Raw genomic sequence first — 25,288 nt, forward strand, 5'->3', positions numbered from 1 at the left:
GACACTCAGACATTTAAGAATTAACCTTATCTTAAACCTTAAAGTTAGAATTATACTAACAGGAAAGTTTGCCAGCATAAAATTAAAGGAAATTCACTTGCACAAATACAACTGTTCTTTCCAGTTTCCTGCTTGCTGCTTTTAAAGCTGTAAATTATTATGTGGTGTAATGAATTACATGCATCAGAATGTTGTCTACCTTTGAAACAGTGGAAGCATTATCAAATCTTTGCTTAGGTACAGTACAATCTTCACTCAATTACAGCATTTCCCTCCTTCACTTGCCTTTTTAAAACAGCAGTACCGTTTTTTCAAAAGGCAGCATCAAAAGGTATTATAGAAGTTGCAATTACCTAGAAACTAAAAATATCAAAACCCCTTTCATTTTTTCCATTTAAACAACACAATGAAGTAATAGACAATCCAAAACAAAATCACAGTGGTTTTGATTGCAAATTGTGAGTACTTTTTTGTTCTAATATTTACCTAATTACTAAAGATTGAAGTATGATAAGGATGCTCCTACTTCACCTGTGTACTGCACTCCATTTTTCATACTTCCTGTCCATATTTCCCCCCCATATCCTTTGATACAAAAGGGCAAACAGAATCTAATATATTTTTAGTGTACTCACAGGTTTGTTCAAGAATCTGAAAGATTCTCAACAGCAGTTACAACTTTTACAAGAGTAAGATGGTTACCAGTTCAGCGTCCCTTCGGATGGTTCTCCTGTTCCTCGTGTCATTGATTGAAATATCATCTACTCCTGAAAGAATTCTTGTTACAGCAATTTTATGGTTTCCTTTCAACTTTGCACGGAAAATATCTCCTTCTGTCCAAAGTTCTGCCTGTTTGCTATCATAACATGAAAAAAAATAAATCCCAAAACACAACAAATTAACAACAAAAATTATTCAGTGTACAATAAAAGAAAAAGACATCTACATCTATTTTTGAAATCATTTATAGTCAATCTACTTACTCCATCAGAAAGTGCTGTTGTGGTCCAATCACTGAACCAGGTCTATTTATCCTAATCCAGGCAATAGTTTCAGCAGCTGTCATCCGATAATGTTTCATAATATAACATGCAATGAGTGTACCAGTTCGTCCAAGACCAGCTGTGTAAGATAAAAGAATGGCTTCTTTTATACACTCATCTTCATCTTGAGTCTGCTGTAGCTAAAGACATTGTTACTTGAACAAATAGTTACTTGCCTAATTTATTAAACAAACCTGTTACCAATCAAACTTGGTAAGTGAAACTTACCTTTCGATTTTTTTTTTCCCATATACAAGGTTACTAACACATTGTTCACATGTTTTTTGAGTAAGGTAACCTTCCAAAGGCAGTAACTTTACAAACATCTGTAAGCCTATATTTGTTTACCTATCTATCTGTGAATATGTATATATGTATGAGAATGTTTTTATGGATGGGATAAACCAACTGGCTTTTTTCCAAAATTCTCAAAGCACCTTCTTGCAAATTGATCATACACTGCACTGAAACCAGTTGCTCTTCCAAACCCTCCTCTAATTAATCTCTTACTTTTGTTCCCAAAGAAAACACAAATTTTGCAATAAGAAAATCTGGGTACTAGAGGCAAAACACAGGCAAAAAGTACTCCAGAATGAGGAACTTTCTTTGCAACGTCCCTCAAAACAGTTCTGTTTACCTTGGGAAACATGAGAAGGAAAAGAGGACAGCTCTAGCTAAGTGGCATCTCTCCTCTATCACTTGCTATAAATGTCAAACCACACATTATCCTCTCATTTAACAACTGACTGATAACACCAGTATAAAATCTTCAGTGTAGCCTAATAGCTAAGACAATCACACAGACCTTTCCATGCCTCGCCCAGCTTTAACAACAAGCTACAGCATTCTCATTTTTCTCAAGAGTAAGAGCAGGATGAGGAACATAAGTTAGTCTAGACACCATTAGTATGATAAATATCAAAGAACGTCTTAATTTGAATGAAAACAAAGCACTTGTACCATCGATACTCAAATATTCAGGCATAATCAATTAAGCAATACGCCAGAATTTATCACCTCAGTGGAGAGTCAGAATAAGCACCGGCTTTCCAACAGTCAAGATGCTGTTTTTACCAATTACCCCACTTCACAGTATGAACCCGTTAAACATGCAGTAAATGGATGGCAGATCCAGGAACAAAAATTCAGTTTTTGCAGGTCCCAGGCAAATGGGTTAAGAAAAGGACACTTCAATCACAGCATTATCAGGTGTGCTAGTGATGCAAAGTTGTGGAGAACAAATGTCTGACAGACTATTAAAGATGGTTCCTCAAGAACCACAGAAAGCTGTGTATTTACACTAGCTGCACTGGGCATGCTCTGTGTATCTTTTCATTGGCAGTCTAACTCTGGAGAGACAGATACTCACAGCATGCCCAATGTAGCTAGTGTAGAGGGTTTCTGAGGAATAAAGATTTCTGTGGTTCTGGAAGAACACTCATACTTTATGAGGAATCTCCTCAAAAAGCTGCACTGGTATTTTCAGAAGTCTGTAACTTGGTATATTTAATAGTGTATTTTCATAAAGACTTATAAACCTTGCCAGGACTTCAAATTCCTGCTCAAAATCATCCTTTGAAAATGCTAACACTTTCTAGCAGAAAGAGCTGTTAATATTGGCAAGCTCACTTTCCCCAGCCTCATTCCTGGAAACAGCTGGGAAGATTTTTCTGGAACTTGAAAAAACTAGAAGATGAAGTGCAGAACAGAAGCACTGAAAGAATTTGTATGGAAAAGTTCCAGTTTGGCAGAGATGTTCATAACTAGATATAATAGAATTAAAGTGCAAAATACCTCAGGAACTGTAACTATAAGCATCACTTGTAATATAAATTGTTTTTACACTACACCTTTGCAATGAACAGCTATAATTCCTTCAGCAATTTCACAAATATTTCACAAATATTTAAAAAGGTAAATATAAAAATATAAATTGTTTTTACACTATACCTTTGCAATGAACAGCTATTACACCTTCAGCATTTTCACAAATATTTATAAATGTTTTAACTATTGTATCACTAGGTGTGCTTCCATCAGCAAAGAAGAGGTCAAAATGCTCAAATCCAGCATCTGTAAAACGTTTGGCATCATACAGTTTTTTGTTGAGGCGTATTATAGTGGTGACTTTATGTTTCCTGAAGTATGGGAAATAAGCCTCTGGAGCATGATGGGGATAGCCTATTTGAAAAAAGAAGGAAAAAAAAAAAAAAGGAAGAGAGTAAGGCTCAAACTGCAGAAATAAACAAAAACACAAAAACAAGAGATGAAAACACTTTCAAAATAGAACTCATGTTCAACATAAAGAAATAGACTAACCGAAAATGGAATTTTAACATAATCACCTAGGTCAGATACAATTGAACCAAGCATTAAAATTTTACTGCCAGGGTTCTTATAAAAGAAAAAGAGCCAAGGAAAAAACACACTGTTTGAGGAACAATTTTTAAAGCTTGTTCTTACTGATAACAATCAACTAAGAAAGCAGTGGGCTTGTATCCCCCACCTCCTTTTTTAGGCATACCATTTTCAATTTTACTTCTTGAGTGAGGTCCACTGAAGGCAATGAATTTGTTTGGTATTATCCAGTTAAAATCTCCATTTTCTGCTCTCTGTCAAGAGAAAATGCTTGGTTTATCATTATCCCTGTAGTTTCAGGCTTTTCCTTATTGTTTCAAAATACATGCTAGATAGAAGTGAAAACTTCCTTTGGCAAAAATTGTACATGTTAGTCTCCTGCTTTCTGTTCCATCGGAGGATGCCAGGTGCTCTCAACATCACTTTTCTTGCCTGTGTTCTCCTCTTTCTAAATTAGAGTTTTAGAACAACACAACTGATGCCCTTCAGATAAAGGGTAACTTCCAATTTTGAATTTTTTATAGGTTTCTAAATTACGACCTCGGCCTTATCTCTGTTCACAATTTAAATAATTATTTTTTCAATTCTAAGAACACTTAATTTTCTCTTTACAGATAATTGGCAGCTTTGCATTTTGGAGACTGCATATAGTGAAGAGTTGCAGTCCTTCTTTGTCATATTAATTTCCCATGCCCCAAAGTGAATTTTATAGGCTTGGAGTTTCCCAGACCTGTTTCCTTCTTTACCTCAAAGAGTGTTACTGTATCTTTTCCATGTGTTCACAGACACATACTTTAATTGCTCTATGGGATACAGTTACACTTGGACTTGTATGCCCTTGAGTTTTTCATCAAGACTGCTCAAGAATATGCATGACCTCTAAAAGGTGGCCAAATTCCCACTCCCCGATCACCTTCCAGGGCTTTAACAATAATAGAAAAAAGCATTAATTTCCATTTTGGTTTCTGCTTTCCCCCCGTGTTTGAGGCTGACTGTACTTAAATCTGAATTTTAATATTTTCTCTCTGACCACACATCTTTCTTTAACAACTAAAGTTTAAAGAGAGAAAACAGAAATGCAACCTAATACTAGAAAAAAAATAGCACATATTATAAACAATCATCTTAGCATTAGTAACAGCAAACAAATCAGACTGATACTGAACACTTACTTCATAATGCTCATATTCATTTACATCAAATGTATCGAAATCCAGGAAACCATACTGCAAAGCCTAAAATTCAGAATACAGCTTTTAACAAAGACAACACCTTTTCAATGAGGACAGTTTATTACTCTTCTAGGTTACTGGAAGCCCCTTAATACCTGTTCTACTCTTTCAGAGAGATTTCTTCATATATTTGACAAAAATACAGATCAACTCAGACTTGGTTCAAATAAGGTTTGTAAATTTTAATATAAACTAAGTTAGACAAGAAAATCCTCTCTTTTCTGTTTTCATTGAATCACTACAAAATTCCAGACTACAGAAACATTCAGTCTTTTTATTACTGCCAGGTGTACAAAATAAAAAGGAGAAAATTAACTGGCAAAAATGATCTACTGAAATTATGAGTACATTCTAAAGTTTACATTCAAGGATCGCAGATATTTTTGAGCATGAATGCAATCTGCTCTCATTACGATGCTAGTATCTTCACTGATTTTAAATTGTTTGCAGAAACACAGTCCTAAGCAGATACTACTGTGGTCTCTGATGTACTGTAATTATCCACAATTATATTTAATACTGTATAAAAAATGTAAAAAATCTGGGTAACTGGCAGTTTACCCACTTGTTAAATCAGGAAGCACAAACACGGATAATCCCATATCTCCAGATATTTAAAATATTACATTCTAATCGCCTCTTTCACTGCCTAATCTTCAGTAAATTTCCTTACTCTTCTAAGAAGAATAGCAATTCACAACCCCTGACATACAAGCAGTCAACGTCAAAATATCCAAAAAAACCTGAAAATCACAAATAAGCAAGAAGCTGCCTTAATCAGTAAAAACATCAGTATTTGGAAGAGATACTTGTAATACAAAAGACAGTAGTAGGGTGAAGAGCTGCAGAATTCCCCGTTTCACTACTCACACAGACCAAAAAGAACGCATAGAAATTCCCCTGTCCTTCAGCACCATTTTACTTCACCACTGTACTGCTGTAAAACACTAGATTATGATAGTCTGTAGTTAAAAAAGTGCATCTGCCTCCTGTTCTATTTGTATGAGTGAAGCAAAACTCGAAGTCATTAACACATGCTGCAAATGCCTAAAAACTATCACTAAGCAATTCAAAACCACTTTCAAAGGATATTTTCAGCCTAAAATGTAACATCAGGGGGGCATATAATAAACCTACCACACAACCCTGAGGGATTAGAGGTGTGAATTACTGTCCTGAAAGACTACATAAATAAAACTCGAAATTCCCTCTTTATAATCTTTACTAGTTGACTATATAAGGTATCCAGTATATGTATAAGTTTTGTTACAATGCATACTATACGTAATAAGCTAGGCAACAATCAGAAAAACTGATACTGCACAGCTCTAACTGGATCCTAGCTTCCTAAATCTTTATCTGATGGGTAATATTTAGCTAACCTTTTGCAATATGAAAAATACTGTTTTACTGACCTTGTTTATTGCATGAAAACAGTCCAGCAATGTCAGATGAAAACTGCAAGTACCAAAGGAAGCATCCCTGTAAAATATGATGACCAAAATGGTAAAATTATTCCATTTTAATCAAAGTAAACGCAACTGAAAGTATTTCTCTAACACGTATTTAAAGATTGCTTCAAGATAATTAATATTATAATGAAATGATTATGTCAAACAATTACTTCATTTCCCCCACCTTGCATTTTACAATATTAACAAAATATAAAGTAAGTTAACAGATGATCCAAGAGCAAAATTACTCCAGTTATAGTTCTGGTAAAGCTGATGTTCAATTTCTGACATGAACATTGGAACTGGCATTTTTCAGTGTTCACGTCAACAAAGAACAGACAACACAAGCTCCTTGTGGCAAAAGCTAATGCCTAAATTTGTATTATATTCTAACATACACTCTTAGAACATTTTCATCTGAAGTACACTTTCAAAAAAGTACAAAACCGCAAATTTTTTTTCAAACTCTTTAAAAATTATGCTGCACATATGCATTCTATGTATACATGAACAGCATCTTACTAAAACTGACAAGATACACATTTGTGTAGATATATTAAGAGACTTCCCTTAAGATACATAAAGTTCTTTATGCTTAAACATGAGGAGAAACTGGTTTTCATTAAAACTCCTTTGTCTTGGGTTGAGCGAGTGGTGGAGATTTTTGGTGGCAGAGGAGGGGGCTATCGGGGCGGCCCCCTGTGAGAAGCTTCTCAAAGCTCCCCCAGCTCCAAGTCAGCTCCACCTCTGCACCAAAACTGAGCCAATCAGCTGCGCCTCTGCGATAACGTATTTAAGAAGGGACGTGGTGACGGGCAGTGGGACTTGTGAGGAGGAGTTGCTGCAGCTGCATGAACACCAAGGTCAGTGGAGGAACGGGAGAAGAAAGGAGGGGGGAGGTGTGCCGGAGCAGACACCCCCCTGTATCCTGTGGTGAGACGGCAGGGCGGCCCCCCCTGCCACCCATGGAGATCTACGGTGGAGCAGACATTGATTTATGGCCTGTGTTTCACATGGTTGATCAAGGTCTCTGTGCCTGAGGAAGGCCGGGGTCTTGTAGGAAAAGGCAGCCCCTGCTGTTGTAGTTCAGCATGGGGAGGATTGCAGCATGCGGGGCTGTCCCACGCTGGATCAGCTCGGGAAGGGCTGCAGCCGTGGGAGGGAATCCAGTTGGAGAAAGTTGGTGACCCACGCCGGAGCAGCATAAGGAAACGCTGCGGCCCCTGGGAAGGACCCATGTTGGAGAAAGTTTGTGGAGGACTGTCTCCTGTGAGAGGGGGACCACGATGGAGCAGGGGGAACAACTTCCAGAAGCTCCCCCCATCGAAGGTGGAAGAAGTGGCAGCGCTGACTGCACCCCCCATTCCCTGCCCCTGCGCCACTGGGGGAGGAGGTAGAGATATCAGGAGCAGAGCTGAGCCCGGGATGAAGGGAAGGGTGGGGGGAAGGTGTTCTCAAGATGTGGCAATGCTTCTCACTGTCCTACTCTGTTATGTGTTAGTGTCTGTAATAAATGTATGTTCTTTTTTTCTTCCCCTAACGAGTCTGCCTTTTGCCCATAAAGGGTGATTTTTCCCCATCCCGGTCCTATCTCGAACCCCAAGCCTGGCTCTCTGACCCTTCTTATTGCCAGAAGGGTGAGAGAGTGGTTGCGTGGTGTTAGGCTGCCAACCAGGCTCAAACCACGACATCCTTTCAACTACAATTTTAAAAACTCTGTGGACCCAATAATGGCATGTTCTTAGTATGTGACCATTATCAGATTCCATAAGCACCAAAAAATAAGCATCCTAAAGGAATACTACAGTCAAGTCAAAAAATAAATTTAAATTAAATCTACATCAAAGAATATTATGTCAGCAGAACACTTTCTTCTGAGTTCATGCAGCCCTCACCAGCAGAGAATCATTAATGTTTCAAAAAAGTAAAAAATGTATCATGTTCAAATTTCAGTTGAGAGGAGGAAGAACTTCTGAAGAAACTGGATGGCTGCCTCTACAATTTGTTTGTATCCTTTTCCTCCATAATGAATCAGTGTGAAAGGTGAATCAGCGAGAAAAATTCAGCAGAAGGAAATTACAGATGCAGAGTCTGATGCAGTGACTATGAGATGGTGAGTTCAGGATCCTGAGGACAGGGAGGAGGGTGAAAAGCAAGCTAACAACCCTGGACTTCAGGAGAAGAGACTTCAGCCTCTTCAAAAATCTGCTTGGAAGACTCTCACTGGATAACACCTTGGAGGGAAGAGGGGCCCAAGGAAGCTGGTTAATATTCAAGGATCACCCATTTCGAGCTCAAGACCAGTTTATCCCAATGAATATGAAGCAGGCAAAAATTCCAGGAGGACTGTGTGGATGAACAAGGAACTTCTGACTAAATTCAAACACAAAAAGGAAGCATACACAGGGTGGAAGCAAGGACAGGTAATCTGGGAGGAATATAGAGACATTGTCTGAGGATCCAGGGATGAAATTAGGGAAGTTAAAATGGAATTGAATCTGGACAGGGATGTCAAAGAAAACATGAAAGGCTTCTGTATGTACACCGGCAACAAAAGGAAGACTAGGGCAGATGTGAGCCCATTGCTCAATGAGACAGTGAACCTGGTTACACAGGGCTTGGAAAAGGCTGAGGTACTGAATAGCTTCTTTGCCTCAGTCTTTACTAGGAAGACCAGCCTTCAGGAATCCCAGATCTCAGAAGCCAGGAGGAAAGGCTGGAGTAAGGAAGATGTACTCTTAGTGGGAGAGAATCAGGTCAGGGAATACTTCTGCAAACAGGACATACGTAGATCTGTAGGCCCTGATGAGATGCACTCATGAGTGCTGAGGGAGCCGTTTAATGTCATTACAAGGCCACCCTCAGTAATCTCCGATAGATCATGGCAACTAGGAGACATGCGTGAAGACAGAAAGTAAGTATCACCCTCAACTTCAGGAAGGAATCCCTAGGGAACTACAGGTCAGTCAGCATCATCTCAATCCCCAGAGAGGTGACTGAGCAGCTAATCCTGGAAAGCATTTCCAGGCATATAAAGGATGAGAAAATCGTAAGTAGTAGTCAGCATGGATTCACCAGGGCAAAGTCATGCTCAAGCCAATATGATAAACTTCTACAATGAAATGATTGGCCTGGTAGATTAGGGCAGAAGAGTGTATATTGTCTACCTGAACTTCAGTAAGACCGGCAACATTGCCTCTGTAAGATCCTCACAGACAAGCTAGTGATGTGTGGGCTGGTCAAGCAGACAGGCGGATTGAAAACTGGCTGAATGGCTGGGCCCAAAGGGTGGTGGTCAGTGGCACAAAGTCTAGTTGGAGGCCAGGAACTAGCAGTATACTCCAGGGGTAAATACAGTGTTTGAATCTGTTCAACATCTTCATTAATGATCTCGATGAAGGGGCAGAGAGTTCCCTCAACAAGCTTGATGATGACAAAACTGGGAGGAGTGGCTGATACACCAAAGTGTCATGCTGCCATCCAAAGGAACCTTGACAGGCTGGAGAAATGGGCTGATGTAAGCTTCATGAAGTTCATCAAGGAAAAGTGTGAAGTCCTGCACCTGGGGAGGAACAACCCCAGGCACTAGTACAGGCCAGGGGCTGCCCAACTGGAAAATAGCTTTGCAGAACAGGACCTGGGAGTCCTGGTTGACACCAGGCTGAACATGAGTCAGCTATGTGCCAAAGAAGGCTAATGGTGTCCTGGACCCCATTAGACAACGTATTGCCACCAGGTCAAGGGAGGTGATCCTTCCCCCCTCCTCACCACTAGTGAGCCCACACCCAGAGTGCTGTGCCCAGTTCTGGGCTCCTCAGTGCAAGAGAGGTGTGGACATACTGGAGAGAGTCCAGCAAAGAGCCACAAAGACGATTAAGTGACTAGAGCATCTCATATAGAAGGAAAGGCTGAGAGAGCTGGGACTGTTCAGCTTGGAGAAGAGAAGGCTCAGGGGAGACCTTATCACTGTATAGAAATACCTGAAGGGCAAGTACAAAGACAGGGCCAGGCCCTTTTCAGTGGTGCTCAGTGACAAGACCAGAGAAAATGGGCACAAACTGAAACACAGGAGGTTCCTTCTGAACATCGGGAACCATTTTTAATCTCTGAGTGTGACTGAGTGTCATGGTTTAAACCTGGCTGTCAGTGAAACACCACACAGCCACTCACTCATCCTCCCCCACCCCCAGTGAATGGGGGAGAGTTGGAGGGGTAAGGATAAGGAGACTCGTAGGTTGAGATAAGAACTATTTAATAATTTAAATAAAATAAAAATAATGATGATAATTGTAATAGAAAATAGAAACAAGTAATTCACAATGTGATTGCTCACCCCTCACTGACTGATGTCCAGCTCATTCCCAGCTAGTGATCCCAGAGAAAAGAGAACCCTGAAACCACCATCCCCAAAACCTGAATGAGCTTCCCCATAAACCCTTGTTTATATACTGAGCATGACATTAGATGATTTGGAATATTCCATTCACCAGTTTGGGTCCGCTGTTTTGGCTGCGCTCCCCCACAGCTTCTTGTGTACCTGCACACTAGTAGGACATGAGAAATTGAAAAGTTCCTGACTTCTTAGCAACAACTAAAAACATGAGTACATTACCAACATTCTTCTCATATCAAATCCCATACTGAACCCAAAACATAGCGCTGTTTTAGCTACTAAGAAGGAAGTTATAAAAAACCAATTAGCTCTATCCCAGCCTAAACCAGGACACTAAGCACTGGAACAGGTCGCCCCAAGAGGCTGTGGAGGCTCCATCCTTGGAGACATTCAAAAGCTGTCTGGACATGGTCCCAGACAAGCTGCTCTAGGTGGCCCTGCCTGAGCAGGGATGTTGGACCAGATGACCTCCAGAGGTACCTTCCAATCTGTGATTGTCTGAGTGAAAAAAATTCTTTGCATCCTGCTAACAGGAGTTTTCGTGTTGATAACGAACCTAAGTAGCAACTATCTGACTGATTTTTATTATTCTATGGGAAGGTACTGTTCTTCGCAGATATGATCTTAAAGGAACAGAGCCCAGATCAACATCTCAATAGGTCATTAACATAATCTGAACTCCTCTATTTGCACCAGTTTTAGTTGCACTAGTAAACTCAAGGAAATGTTAGTCTTTAGACACTTTAGCAGACTGTATTCTTTACTCCAGAGGCTGAGCATGTCTTCAGAAGTCATCTCTCAGTAAGTCTTATTATGTAACACATCTTTGCGTTTCTTTCAGTAGTTCTGTTGAAGTGATGGTTTGGGAATTTGGGCAGGGTGTATGAACTGAGTGAAAAGCTACCATCTCCATCACTCACATACACCTTTATGGTATTTAGAAACAAACATAACAGGCTTCCTAAGGAGGACTTTATTCCTTCTGGAAATGTAAAAATGGAATTAAAAGTGAGAAATTAGATGATGGAGGTATGCAGATAAGAGGTGATACTACACTGTTATACTGTGGTGATATCAGGGGAGAAGTAATAGAAATTTAAACCATCAAAAGCCCATCTCTTGGCAAGAGAGCTAGAAAACACAAACAAGCAAGGACTGAACTAATCACTCCATGACAATATATTTGGACAGCAAACTTGCCTCCTAAAAAGTTTTTTGGCCATTCTTTTCTGCATATTGTGGCAGTCAGTAGAACATTAGTTTAGTCCAACTTTTAGAAACTCTTGTTTGGAAGAAATTAAGAAGTTGTTCCTCTGCACAATGGATTGATTTTATTTGCTACATTAAGCAGCACAGCATACACCACAAAGAGAAGTCTGTGGTCTGAAACAGCTAAGATTACATTCCCTCAAGGTCAAGCAACCATGAGCCAATGGTTTTACGTATTTCCTCATTGGTAAAAAGAAGTATTTCAAAGTTACACTAAATCATGTGATGTTAGCTAGCATTCTTTATGCACAAAACATTTGCAGGTTGCTGTATATATTCAACAAGCAGGAAAAATGGACTGCTAAAAGTATTACAAGCCATTTATGATGAATGACAGATATTTTGATACGTTTTACTATCAATTACTGGCACAAAACCAGACTGCTAAGTGAGAAGCAAGGTAGATCAAAAAGCTCAACAAGAGTGCATACAAAGCAGTGTGGCTCCTTCACCTTCTGTCAGTATACTTCAGTGCCAGCTGCTAACACCCCTGTTCAGCAATCTGCACTTAAAGCTCAAGCAGTGAATGTGTCATGTGTTAAAACTTCAGAAAAAAAAACAAAACAAAACAACAGATTAGTACAGATAAATGCTACATTATTCTTCAAAACAGCACAGTATAGAAAGTTCTAACAACTTGTACTTACCTGAAAGGAAGATATGAAACACTTCCAGCCAATATAAGCCTGCACACGTCTTCTGGGGATTCTCTCAGGTATATTATCTGTTTTGGTGAAGAAAGACAGAAAAGAAAATAAAAATATTAAGATTTATGTTAATAATTTCAAGTCACTTGTTTACTACAGAAGACATAATTAATTATCACAGAACTCTAAAGTGCTTGGAAAGAGTGGCACCAAGAACAAATGTATGCAAGTGTGCAAGAATAAAGCTAACATAAACAATATAAAATACTGGCCAACCTTGAGGAATACATAAATTTTTGAACAAAATTTATAGACTTGTGCAGGAGTTATTCAGCTGTAGGCTACAATGAAAAAGCCTCTGTCTGTCTGGATTCTTTCACATTTCTACTGCAACTGCAGGACCGGCTTGTAGATTTATTTGGTTTTAATTAAGCTTTTAAGATGTAATCCAAAACACAAAAAACCACAGAGATATCAGCAAAGTTATGAATCATCTGGTCTACAAAACAGTGTGTACACTCATCAGACAAGATTAAAACAGTATGCTTTGATTTTCCTACAGCAGTACAACTGCATTATTCCAAATCCTGTACCTCCTCCTTTGCACTGGTGAGGCAGTATCCAGTAACTAAATCCAGATGCCATAAGGGATTAAAAAAGAAGAAAGAAAAAAAAAATCTGTAGCTTCAGAAGCAAAATCCTAAGAACAGAATGAAGTGGCATACTTGAAGCACTATGTATCAAACTTTCTACTGTCAAAAACTCTCAGAAAAGAATTCACAAAGGCCCAACTCACAACAAATATCCATATGGTCGTCAATAACAACATGTCTGATCTCTCTTGGATAGCCTCTGACGCTAAGGTCTCCTTAAAGAATACCATAAAACTCCTCTTTTACAGAAGCCATTTCTTCCAATACAATCAAATATCATTCCCAGCATGGCCAGGAGTTAACAACTGTTAATAACAAGCTGCCATTAACAGGTCAATATTCAATAATTTCAAGTTAATACTTTTTCTTTAAAACTGCATTAACTAAGCTTTAACACACTACAGAAAGTTATTTTTGTCATTAACACTCTGTAAAATTATTTACTTCTCTTATATTCATGACCTCACACACACACACACACACACACACATTCTTGTGAGGTGACGATGGGAGGTAGAATAGATGTTGTTAAAAAAACCTCAACAAAACCAGCTTGAAACATATCCTAAACAGACAGCTAAAACATGCATACCAACAGGTGACCCCTTTCATTTCCCTCTGATTCAAATACTGTATTAAGTATTTTCTGAGCATTCTTCCTGTGCAATCAGCAAAACCAAAGAAAAAAACCCATCTGTTTTGTTTAAATAGGTTAGTTAAATAATGAAAATTGCATGTTTTGTGTGTGTGCTTTCACGGGGGAAGGGTAAGTCACTTTTGCATTTATATTTGCAAGCATACACTCAGAACAGAGAATAGACTTGAAAAGCCCTCAAAATATCATTGAATAGCTGCTCCTCACATGCCAGAGTTCACTTTCTATTCTGCAGGCATATTCAATGTCTGAATTGGATATAAAGGTTATTATGTTCCAAGAAATTTCAAGTTGTATGCTCTGATACAGTCATACTTTGCATCTTGCAGCACAGTGAACACATACTGCTAGCAACCATATAAATCTAGCAGTGCTTGCTTATCAGAAAAAGAGCCCTGCCCTAAAAAAACTTAAAAACCAGAGACATGAAATGGCATTAAAGAGCAGAAACAAAGTTTGTAGCCAGAAATGAGTCACCTGGAAAAAACTCGTGATTCAGTGCTGTAAAGCTGGCTAATATACAGAGAGTACTACTTGTACAACAGGCAAATAGAAATGCAGCTAATACTTGCTAATCCTGTAAGTGCATGTAGCTCAGAAAGGCCAAGGGCTTCTCCTGTATCTCAGCGGAGCTTTTACCAGCTTCTTAAAGATAACAAGCTACAGCGCAGAAGCATTTCTTTGCAAGTGTAACAGCTATAAGTGCGTTTTTTCCATAATGTTAACTGTTGTATTAAAATAAGTTTAAATAACGTTACAGTATACTGAAACATGTTTGTTCTTCAGCGCAGACCCAACTTCTGAAATTACACTGCCAGTGAAGTTGATAGAAACACCATTAACATACATGCACATGTGTATGGACTTTCCTTGACATTGATATATGAATGCCTGCTACATACAAGGACGCTTAAAAAAGCCAACCTGGTTTTGACACAAAAATCCAATGTGTACCATTGTTTAGGACATACAAAAAGCACACTGCAAGAAGATGCCATTTTTCAATGTGGACAAGCCACTAAGCAAAAATATACCGTACTTCCTGTACAACTGGAGCAATATACAGTATATTCAATGAAGAAGGAAGCTCTTCAAGTTGGATTTCTCAGAATTTTCTGAAACAAAGAGAGATCCTGCTACACTGTAGCTGTGACACTACAACACACATAAAATACTCCATGTGAACAGCTGCAGAGACAGCAGTTGGTGAAATGGTCAAATGGTGTTCTCAATGAAGAGTAGCTTACAAAAAAAAAATAGGTTAGTCTGAGAATATCTGGACAGGTGCAATGGTGTGGAGTACTTCAGAAGGGAAGAATGGCATTCAGTCTCTACACAGAATGGGAAAGACCATAAACAGATACTTACTTCACAAGGAAACTATTCTGGCAGTAACACAACACAAGGAGCTGCGACCATCGAAGTGGAGACAGAGTCAGTTTCTGTCACAGCTTAAGGCCATAGGAGAGCACCCAGCTGGAAACCTTGGATGCAAGCAAGGCTGGACTGAGGCTGAACAGGGGTGAGCCTGGGTTCAGGCTGTGGGTGAACCAAATTCCAGATATGGAAGCAGGTAAGACCGAAGGAGTGAGGGAAGGAGCAGAAAAGCCCAGGCAAGCAACAGACGACACGGCAGCAGAGGCCACATCTGCGTTAGGAGTAGTGTGCACCAGAAGAAATGCATCTTGACTGAGAGCCAGCACTGAAGATCTGACATCTCCACTATACACTTCCAGCAACTTTTAACCTTAACAGCTAGTCCTAGCTTGGTCCTGCGGACTAAACACCTACTACCTGTTGGGATTGATCCTAGACTGCTCCGTGAAGTGAACCAAAATTCAGTGTGCAGGATTTAAGGAAAGATTAACTTCAAAAACTTACTCCTGGTACAAACTGAAATTGTAATACAGTTTTTATATATATATATTCATATATATACATTCATATATATATATATATATATAAATTATATATATAACTGTATATAATACTGTTTCTGACCAGGAGGAGGCCACTAAACCTTTAAAGATGAACAATTTAATTGGAATGATGTGGGTGAACAAAGGAGTAAAGAAAGCTAGTAAACAAGACAGAGAAAGTAGAAGCGATCGGATAGCCCTGTAGTAGACAGAAGTGTTGAAAAAGAGAAGGACTTTCTAAGGCAGTAAGCAGACCTAAAGTTTTGGAAGAGAATGAAATGTTTACTGGATGAATAGCAAAACAAAGACATATTTGTAAATTCATGAGGTATGTACTGGGAAAAGCAGAAGAACTGGGAAAAGACATAACCTCCAGAAATCAAAATACACAAGAGCTGAAACCAGTTTGTCCAGATTATAAATTCTGTTTTCGCTATGCTTTCTAAGATGACAGAAACTTTCACAAATAAAGTTGTCCTCTTGTTAATGTCAATAAAACAACCAACAAGATGTACTATTAAAAAGATTAAAAATACTAAAATAAATATCAAGCAATTTTAACTTCTTTAGCAGAAGCAAGCACTTTCTGGGATAGTTTCTGTCCATTCTTGTATATACAAACGGAGGAAAGTCTACTAGAATTTCACATTCATTTCCCAAGGTGCTCCTTTCCTGCAAGTCAGGCAAATATATTAAAAAAAAAAAAAAAAAAAAAAAAAAAAAAAGAGCAGCTTTTAAAAAAAAACTTATAAAATTTAGCAGACCTGAAGCAAGTCATCCACAAGTACATCCACATCAGTTTTAGAATCTTCCAACAATCATATGAAAGTGCAGATGGGTGCACATACACATCTACATACACACACACACACAAGTACACATGGAGAGACTCTTAAAATCATTTACAAATCTTTTACGTAAGTACCTTCCAGGAAAATTGTTATTATAAGGAACTGACATCTTTCAAGACAAAATAACATACTGTTTCACCACACTGTGTAACGACTTGTGTACCAACAATTTAGAAATTTGCTTTCTTCATGCATACAAAAAAAAAAATCCTACTGAACTTCAAAATACAGACAGAAATTTGCAATTACCAGTCGAACCATTAACATTGCTCTAATCATCCTTTTCATTTAGGACATCTGTTTCTAATTAAGGGACTGCAGGCAGCTCTGTGAATGGTCAAGAACCATCCAAGCGTTAAGTACTGCGAAAGGTGCACTCAAGCACTGCTCCTGCCAACATCGCTGTGCAGTCAAACAGCTGCTCTAATGTTCACTGAATGAAACAGAAGGGCTTGCAGGACTAGGTGACCCAATCTTTATTTATGAGCATTCAAAATCAACCACAGAGTGAGAGTCCTTTTAGCGAGCCATGTTATTGTCTGACTCATATTAGTGTTTTCAAACCAGCCCTATTTTTTAAACAAAGGTTTCCTAGATTAGTGTTAGAATCATGAAAACGGTATTCACAATAGGATGAAAAATATTTCTCTTAGAAAAAGAAAGGAGGATCTGGTTGAAAAAGGCATCTTAATCTTCAACACATGCGATTGCCAAGTGAAATAGTAATGCTGTGTGCAAGACAAAACATGCTTGATAATAATCATCTATGACATAACTTGTTGCTTTGTCAGTAAAATTAAATAGGATATTTAAATATGCTGTACTGTTAGAAACTATATCAACTCAAGTCTGTAAAAAGCACTTTACATTCTTGTCTATAATGTGCTTAGTGTAATCAAGTTTATTTACCTGCTCACCCTTAATTACAAAATCTACTTAAGGTTGCTACCTAAATCACACATTTTACCAAACATAGTGACTTAAAAGCAAGCAAATAATGAGATGATTAATTTTAAACTGCTTACAAGCAACTTTCATTTGATACAACTGTGTTCCAACAATGTCACTCATCCAAAATAGCCTGAACTGCTGCAAAACGCAAATAATTGCAACCCACCCATTATGAACAAATACAAATAACTACTGTATATGACTAAACTCAAACACAAGCTCACACACGTGTAATTTTACTGTAACTTAAAAGTACTAAGTACTGTATTTCATTAAAACCTCCACTGGATACACTAGTCATTTAATACATTAAATTTGCTAGCAATATTCCTTCGAAGAAAAGGTTAATTGCAGCAAAATTAAAATAGAAATATATTAGAATAAAAAGCTTCCTGTATGGATTTGTGGTGTACTGAAGAAATGCACATGTGGCCAACAGTCCCTTTATTAGCAGAAACAGCCATTAAGTGAATAAAAGTGGCAGAGAGGGAATAACTGCCTGTCTGCGGCAACTCTCTGTTCATCATAAACAAAAGCAAGAAACCTCTAATTACCTTTTAAACAGCGGAGGGGAGATATAGAAAACCCTATTAGCTGAGAACTGACCGGGCTGGGCACATCAGTTCTCCATGGCAGCTAAGAAAGCAAGCCAGTGCTACAGTGAGGGATTCCCCAAAGATCAACCCTCCTTCTGCTATGGATACAAGCAGTCTGGTAAGAATGCCGTGAGGAAGAACCTAGTACGAGCAGCAGGAAAAGCGGCCATCAAAAAGACTAATCACGATTTCCCAAATACAATTCAGAGAAAGTAGCTTTCTAGAGGACACAAGCACAGGGAATGCCAAGAAGACTCAAGGCAACTGTTGCTTAAGCGGAAGGCCAGTACTCTGTCCCTCCCTTGTCAATCACAAGCACCTCTCACCAAAACGTAGCCAAAGGTAAACAGGGTTTACCCACCTGTAATTTGAGCACTGCTGCAGTTACTCATTTATCACCACTCAGCCTGGACCACTAAACAAACAGGTTTGCCTGATTTCCTCTGGCTTAGCCAGAGATAATTCTGAAAACACCAGGTTAAGAACAAAGCAGTTCAACATCACACAGATGGGTGCTAATCGCTAGCGCAAACTCCAGCTTCTACCCAGCATCAGGCCCACAGCTAGGAAGAACACTAATAAATTGAAAAGGCAAAAAAAACAGTACTATGGATCAGAACGGATGAAGGAAACGCTGCTTACCCTGAAGAAAGAAGATGAGAAAATAGACAAAGTACAGAGATGAGTCCTGGAGAAGGTGACCTGAATTACAGCAGTTCATGGGGCGGTACCCTCGGAGGGTCACCCTCCAAGTACATAATTAGTGCCAGGCCTGAGAAAAAAAACACTGTTACTAAGTTAATGCAGCCAAGGGGAGAGGGGGGATCTTGGGAATTGGGTGGACAGGGCACAGAGGGTACATTTTCTTTCTTAATATAGAAGGAGCAATGATGGAAGAAGCAGACTTTCCTCACCCACAGCCCAGTCCTGGCGAAAATCAAGAGAAGCCACTGTAGAGATCAACTCAGATCATCACTGCTGCTTTGGTAGAGTGGTAAGGTCTGAACAGTGAAGATAGCTTCCAAGGAAAAGCAGTTTTTTTTTTTAAAAGGTGAAGAACAAAGGTGTTTCCCCATCCCCCCTTCTTTCCCCTCACCCCCTCCACCCAAATTAAGTGCAAACATTCAACCCCAACACACTGAATTCTGGCTATCCTTTGTGTGGCTGAACGTGCCAAATTTATGCTAATCTACACAGAATAATATTATTCCCATTATGCAGTATATCATCTGTAAAAATTAAACAAAATACAGAATTAAAATAGATGGAAGATGAACAATAAAGGGACTAGTATCGAAATTGTTAAAGTTTAGTCTAAAAAAACATATTTTTTTCTAAAACTACATATATAACCACGTATTTGAAAACTTTGTTCTTCACTTTTAAGGCCATGCTATATTGAAAAGGCCTGTAGCTTGAGTGAGGCTGTGCTGTCACATCAGAGTACACCTGGAAGGAAGCAGCAGATGTGGGAGGGGGGAAAAAGAAGTGTGTAGCCTGGAGAGTTCAGAAACTATCTCCACTGAAGAGGAAGGAAACACAAGTTAGATGAAGGGGAGGGGGGGAAACATTAAAACACACCAACTGTGAAGAAAAGACTGGGAACAGATTTTGCTTGTAAACCGGAACACTAACAGCTGCCCTTACACTTCACCACAGTTAATGAAGGCTTTCATAATTGTCTTAGTAGTCAAAATGAGCATATCCCCACATGATATATATACACACACAGATATATTTAATCAAAAGATAGTGATTGATAAGCCACAATAATATATTCCTTTAGGCAGAAGTTATATAATACACTGTTTAAGAACACAAATTTAAGGTCAACAAGCCCTCAAAATCATAGCCTCCAAAGTTGCTAGCGTAAAAATACTGAATGTTTATGAGGACATACAAGTTCCAGAGAACTAGTTATATACAGTTCATTATAGAGTTATAGTTAAAATGTAACTGTGTTAAAAAAAAAAGAGAACAAAACCAGAAAGCACACACACTTACTGTGTCTGTGCTATTCCTGAAAACCTGGCAGTCTGTTATTCCTAACAAGTAACTTAAAGTACCTTCATCTACAGAGCATCTTGCACCCAAATCTATGCTTAAATTATCAAAAGGCCTTACAACACGTGCAGATAAGCACTACTTTCATAACTAACTCTGCAAAGGCTACTTTCCCTTTCTACTTCCTTGCTCTTCCCACCTGAATTCCTCCAACCTGATGCACTGACATGCAGATCCTCAACCTAAGGTAAACTGTTGAAATGGGAACTCACCATGAAGCTAAAAAACCAAAATCAAACAAGAAAGCATATTAAACCCATAGAAAACGAAATACAGTGGCAAACTACCACTTACACTGTAAGGGATTAGAAATCAAATTATGATCATCAGTTCAAGCAGCAAAGAGCAATACCAACAGGACATGGTCTGATTACCTAAAATTACAGAAAAGCTTCTTAGCTTTGACCTATAGCTGGATGGACCCTTCTTCATCAAAAAGCAAAGCACTCTGAAGCGCAGAAGTAGGTGGATGCTTAAGCCTACATGTGTTTTAAATAAAGAAGGCCTCAATATTATTTCAATCAGGAAATATGCTTATAGACATCCACTTATCATACTTTCTGAAAAAATCCTATACCATTTCTCACCCCATAAAGAACAATCCAATTCTCCCTGTAGAAAGCAGAAACGTGGAACGTATATGCTTGAACACTTCAACAGTGAGTGCTGTAATTAAGCCTGCCTCTTCATGAAAGATCATCAAAGGGTGACAGGGGAAAAAAGAGTAAGCCTCGGGGGCACAGAGTTCTTCTGTGATCTTCCTTCACTGGGATCCCTCCCACATCAATCTGGGAGGAAACTGCACCCTACTTCATAGAAAAAGCAGTACCAAACCCAAAGTCTGTTGCAGTGGAAAGAAAGCCATCATCTAGCTAGAGAGCTATCTCACCATCTAGGACCTGTGTTTATGCAAGACAGATGCACCCCCATTCAAGGAGAGGATAATACCTAGTGCATCACTTTGCCATGGGTCTTCAAGGGCAACTGCTGAAATATTCAACCTGTACCTAATAACCTAAGCACAAGTCTCTGAATTCTGAAAATTACCAGTAGTTTTGACTAGCCTCTTTCTGCCATACACCAGCTGTCTGCAACTAGCCCTCCCACATGCTGGCTAGTCAGTCATGATCTCATGCCATACTTCAGCTGGATCTGTGTTAACATCCTTTCCATATTCTGCAACTCCCACCTCCTTCACTGCGGTTCTCTGAAGCAAAAACTGCCTACTTCTCTGTTCAATAGCCTCCATTTTTAATTACCATGCTTTGGACTGTCATAATCCATACAAATTAATCTTAGAGCTTTACTCAAGTCTGTCCAATCGTTCCCCCTGAACTGCATGTTGTTATTGCAACATGTCAGGGCTACTCGATGATCAGAAGTAAGATTTGTGTCAGGTTTTTTGTACACTTTACATAGTCAATCACAGTATTTTTGTATTAGATTGTTTTGCCATTAGTTATTTTTCTGTACTGTGGATTCTCCTCAACATGTCAGCTACTGTGGTGCTACACTACTGCACATATTCAGAACAAAATTTTAGGGAAAACTGAAACCCACTTCCTTTCAAATAATGGCTGATAACTGAAGCCAGCGCCCTCTCACTTTCCGGGCCTCCATTATGGTCAAGTCACTAGGAAGTCATTTCCCTAAAAGCTGCAGCTCTTTTGTCAACATAATGCCTTAACTGCAAACAAGTTTGGTAAGTCGTGTTGCCAGTTTCCATGAGGTTTAAGAATGCAAAGCCTACAGCAACATTCCTAAGCGCCTGTATTTTGAATACCAAGAATGAACAAATTTTGAAATCTAGTTCTTAATTTGTAATAAGTACTGTAGAAAATAGACAACAGAGAAATCCTGGGGAGCCAGAAATGGACCTCCTGCATGATGTAGAGAGGCAGCAAGGAGACTGCCAGCATCACAGCAAGTTCTGTATAGCATTGCAGCTAATAAATAGGAATGGCCGAAGGCTAGATGAACTTTGACCCCTCAAATTTCCCACATCCAAAAATGCATAGGTTGTCACTTCATTTTGTTACTCAGTAAACAAGAGAGATGGTTACAATCAAGGTGTGCTACAAGTCAAAGCAGAACATGAATACAGCACATCATGTTTTCATTCTGAAGCATTCACCATTTTATTCCATGACTACACTTTTGTGTACCAAACACACTGTTGTTGTGATGGAAAGCCAGTCATTTTCTCCTCAGCAGTCAGGGAGCTGGCTCAGTACATTTCCAGCCACCTTGTATATTCCCAGGCTTTATACCTGCTCTAAGCCTACCACATGATCTCACTCCTCCTAGGTTAACTGAAGAGATCACCTTATGTTAGAAAAGCAGCAGCTGAGGAAAGAACAGGTATATTTAAACGATGTGCATGCAGTGGGAAATGATAAACTGTACCGTCTACAAGATAATACCTCTCTATTTTAAAAAGGAGAAAAGAGAGTATGGGTGGGTGGGGGGAAAGGAAAAAAATGAAGATATTTCTAAATTAAAATATTGATAGAGACTTTTTTTTTTTTCCAGTGGTGCTCATATTTCTTAGGAGCACAGATTGCAGTAGAGAGGAAAAAACCCAAAACCATACAACTCCATTCACATACCAGCTAGACTTTAAAAACTGTCATAGTATGTGGTGCCTTACTATAAAATACATTAGTAGGAAGATTATTCAAGAGAAAAGATTGGCTTTTATCTTGCCGTTTTAAAAATTTAGTATGAAAAAGTGAACACATTTAGCAAGCTGATGTAATGTAAAAATGTAAATACTTACTGCGTAGGAGCCTATGAGGAATGCAGCATTTGCTTGTTTTTTCTGATCAAAGCCAGTATAATGAACTATTTTCTTCCTTATCAATGAAAATGACTGTATCAAGAAATGAACAAGATTATGATTTTGCATTTTAGACTTTTCATGCCTTCTTTTATAAAATTAGAGGAATGCAGGGGTCTGTTCACCTACTTTCAGCCACCTGTATTCAGAGGACCAACTATACTGTGGACTAGTCCCTCAAAAGCTTTGGTAAGACTACTGCATCCCTACCTATATTGCTCCAGTATTTTTCCCAGTATCCAGACGAAATAATTTTTGACACAAATTACAATAATTGTTTTCTCCTTAAATGCATTTAGTATTTCTGACGTGAAGCCCTATGTAGCAGATAGAGATTTATAAGAAGTAAATACACAGTGGCATTCTCAAAAACATTGCAGGCATCTTGAAGTCACAATATATTTGAAAACAGAATTTAGACTTTTTTTATTCTTAAAGAAAACCTAACTAGATAAATTAACTAGTAGTTGTTTCTAAAGATCAGAACCACTGGAAAAATATGTGCTTAGATTAAATTATTTTGAAAGTATTTCTAAACTTTATCATAAATAACCTTTTAAAATTTAATCACGTCTTGGCATATAGTTTCTCTAGTTATCTTAGAAAAGGGGTAGAATGGCATTGCCAATAGAAAGGATGTATCTGTGGTAGCAGCAAAAATTATCCCCTAGCTGGTCCTTGGAAGAAATTTTGATGTGCTTGAAACTGTATACTTTGATCAATTGCTAAACTATCATAAAATGTCACTATTTAAATAGTAATGTTACTTGCTCAGATACTATTCCATGTGCACAAGACAAACCAACCTCAGGTTACTAGCAGTAGTATGTTCTCAGCAATCCTAACATGCCTCTCCAGTATCAAACCCAAGATATTAAAAGGGATTATAATATAGACTTGTGCTGCTTCAGAGCACCATGTAAACAACAAAATTGGAGAATGTCATCTCCAGCAAACCTGTTCATAGTGCCACAGGGACAAGGGACAAAGCAAGTCTGAATTATGAAAACTAATACCACTGACAGACATCAAGGAATGAGAAAAAAAGATCTCTGTTAAAATATAATTCTCTGCATACTTCCCAGTTTTCACAGTTCAGTGGCAGTTTCAAGATCTAAGCAATTTTGAACAGGCAAACTGTGATTCACATTAATGCTAATAAGCTTTTTTATCTGACTAATATGTTTTATACTCCAACATCTGTTAGAGGTCAACTAACTTGGAAGTCATTCATGTTAATTAATATAGGAATTCTGTTTTAAAGACACTATGCTCTATCACAATCCCAATCCTGAAAATTGCCAAACACCTCTCAGAGAAGATAATCTGCAGTAGGAGCATGGCAGTCTCCCTCAGGACAGTGCCATAAACACTATCAAAGATCAAATGTTGCATCTTACCAAGGAGATGTCAGGACCAGATGAAAAGCCCAAGTCAAACAAAAACCACCTCAAATAAAAATGTGTTGCATTGCACCCTCAAGAGCACTCAACACTGTCAGATTGCCAAAAAGATGGAATTCCAAGAGGGAAGCTTTTTATTTAAGGAAGTCTGTACCCATTTAGCAACTGATCGTTTAGGAGCTTAATATTTCTTACTGACATAGCGGTACATCTTCTATGTCTTAAAAGTAAGTGAGGTTTCCCTCCCGATCCTTCTTCTCCCTAAATTCACTTCAACAAAATTTAGCAATTATATTCAAAACTTAGCTGGATTTGGAACCCAGGAAAACACCTGAACAAAGAAAAACTTTTGTTCCATTTGTATTTGTTCTTCAAAAAGTCAATAATATTGAAAACAAGCACAAGTGTTACCTTTAATTTCTTATTCAGCTTGCAGCAGTATCTGTAGACCATTGCCAGATTAAGTGGTCCAAAGTCTGCATAAAAGCTGGTGGGAGAAACAGAAAAAATTGTACATGATCTCTGCAAGTGCTGCTTTTTTTTTGTCTTGTCATCAGATGAACAAAGCAAGGAGTAATAATATATATGTGATATACGAGCATCATTCTAAAAACATGAATGTCTTCTTATATACATACTATTTTATTAAACAGTTTTCTCATTTTTAAACAAGGACTAAAACTTTTTGTTTGTTTGTTTTCCACACAACTTCACTCAAAACTAAACTGGAATACTCAAGGTTCGAAAAATTCTCACTATTGTATCACTCTATGACACCAGTTTAGAAACGGTACTTTAAGAACCCAAAAGCTTTACTTCAAAGGAAGGAAATTAGTATTGCTAGATAAAAGTGAACACAGAGAAGAAAGATTGATTAGTACTTTCAAAAACAGTAAGCACGCCCTTGGTCAAAAATATTTAAGGAATTAGCAGCATTCCAGATGACATACAAAGGCATACA

General features: G+C 38.5%; 1 protein-coding gene across 8 annotated transcripts in view; it reads right to left on the reverse strand.

The window, feature by feature from the left end:
* Positions 1-25,288, reverse strand: part of CDC14B (cell division cycle 14B) — a 49,249-nt gene that overhangs the window by 15,177 nt on the left and 8,784 nt on the right. For all 8 annotated transcript variants that reach the window (XM_042788098.1, XM_042788097.1, XM_042788092.1 and 5 more), the window contains exons 3-11: positions 24,739-24,814; positions 22,865-22,957; positions 12,397-12,473; positions 6,049-6,115; positions 4,574-4,636; positions 3,568-3,655; positions 2,994-3,224; positions 984-1,122; positions 703-856 (exon numbers count right to left, since the gene is read on the reverse strand). In XM_042788098.1, coding sequence (XP_042644032.1) covers positions 703-856; positions 984-1,122; positions 2,994-3,224; positions 3,568-3,655; positions 4,574-4,636; positions 6,049-6,115; positions 12,397-12,473; positions 22,865-22,957; positions 24,739-24,814 — 988 coding nt within the window. The remainder of the gene's footprint in view (positions 1-702; positions 857-983; positions 1,123-2,993; positions 3,225-3,567; positions 3,656-4,573; positions 4,637-6,048; positions 6,116-12,396; positions 12,474-22,864; positions 22,958-24,738; positions 24,815-25,288) is intronic.

This window comes from Tyto alba, unplaced genomic scaffold (assembly GCF_018691265.1).
Source record: "Tyto alba isolate M040663 unplaced genomic scaffold, T.alba_DEE_v4.0 Super-Scaffold_13, whole genome shotgun sequence".
Taxonomy (NCBI): domain Eukaryota; kingdom Metazoa; phylum Chordata; class Aves; order Strigiformes; family Tytonidae; genus Tyto; species Tyto alba.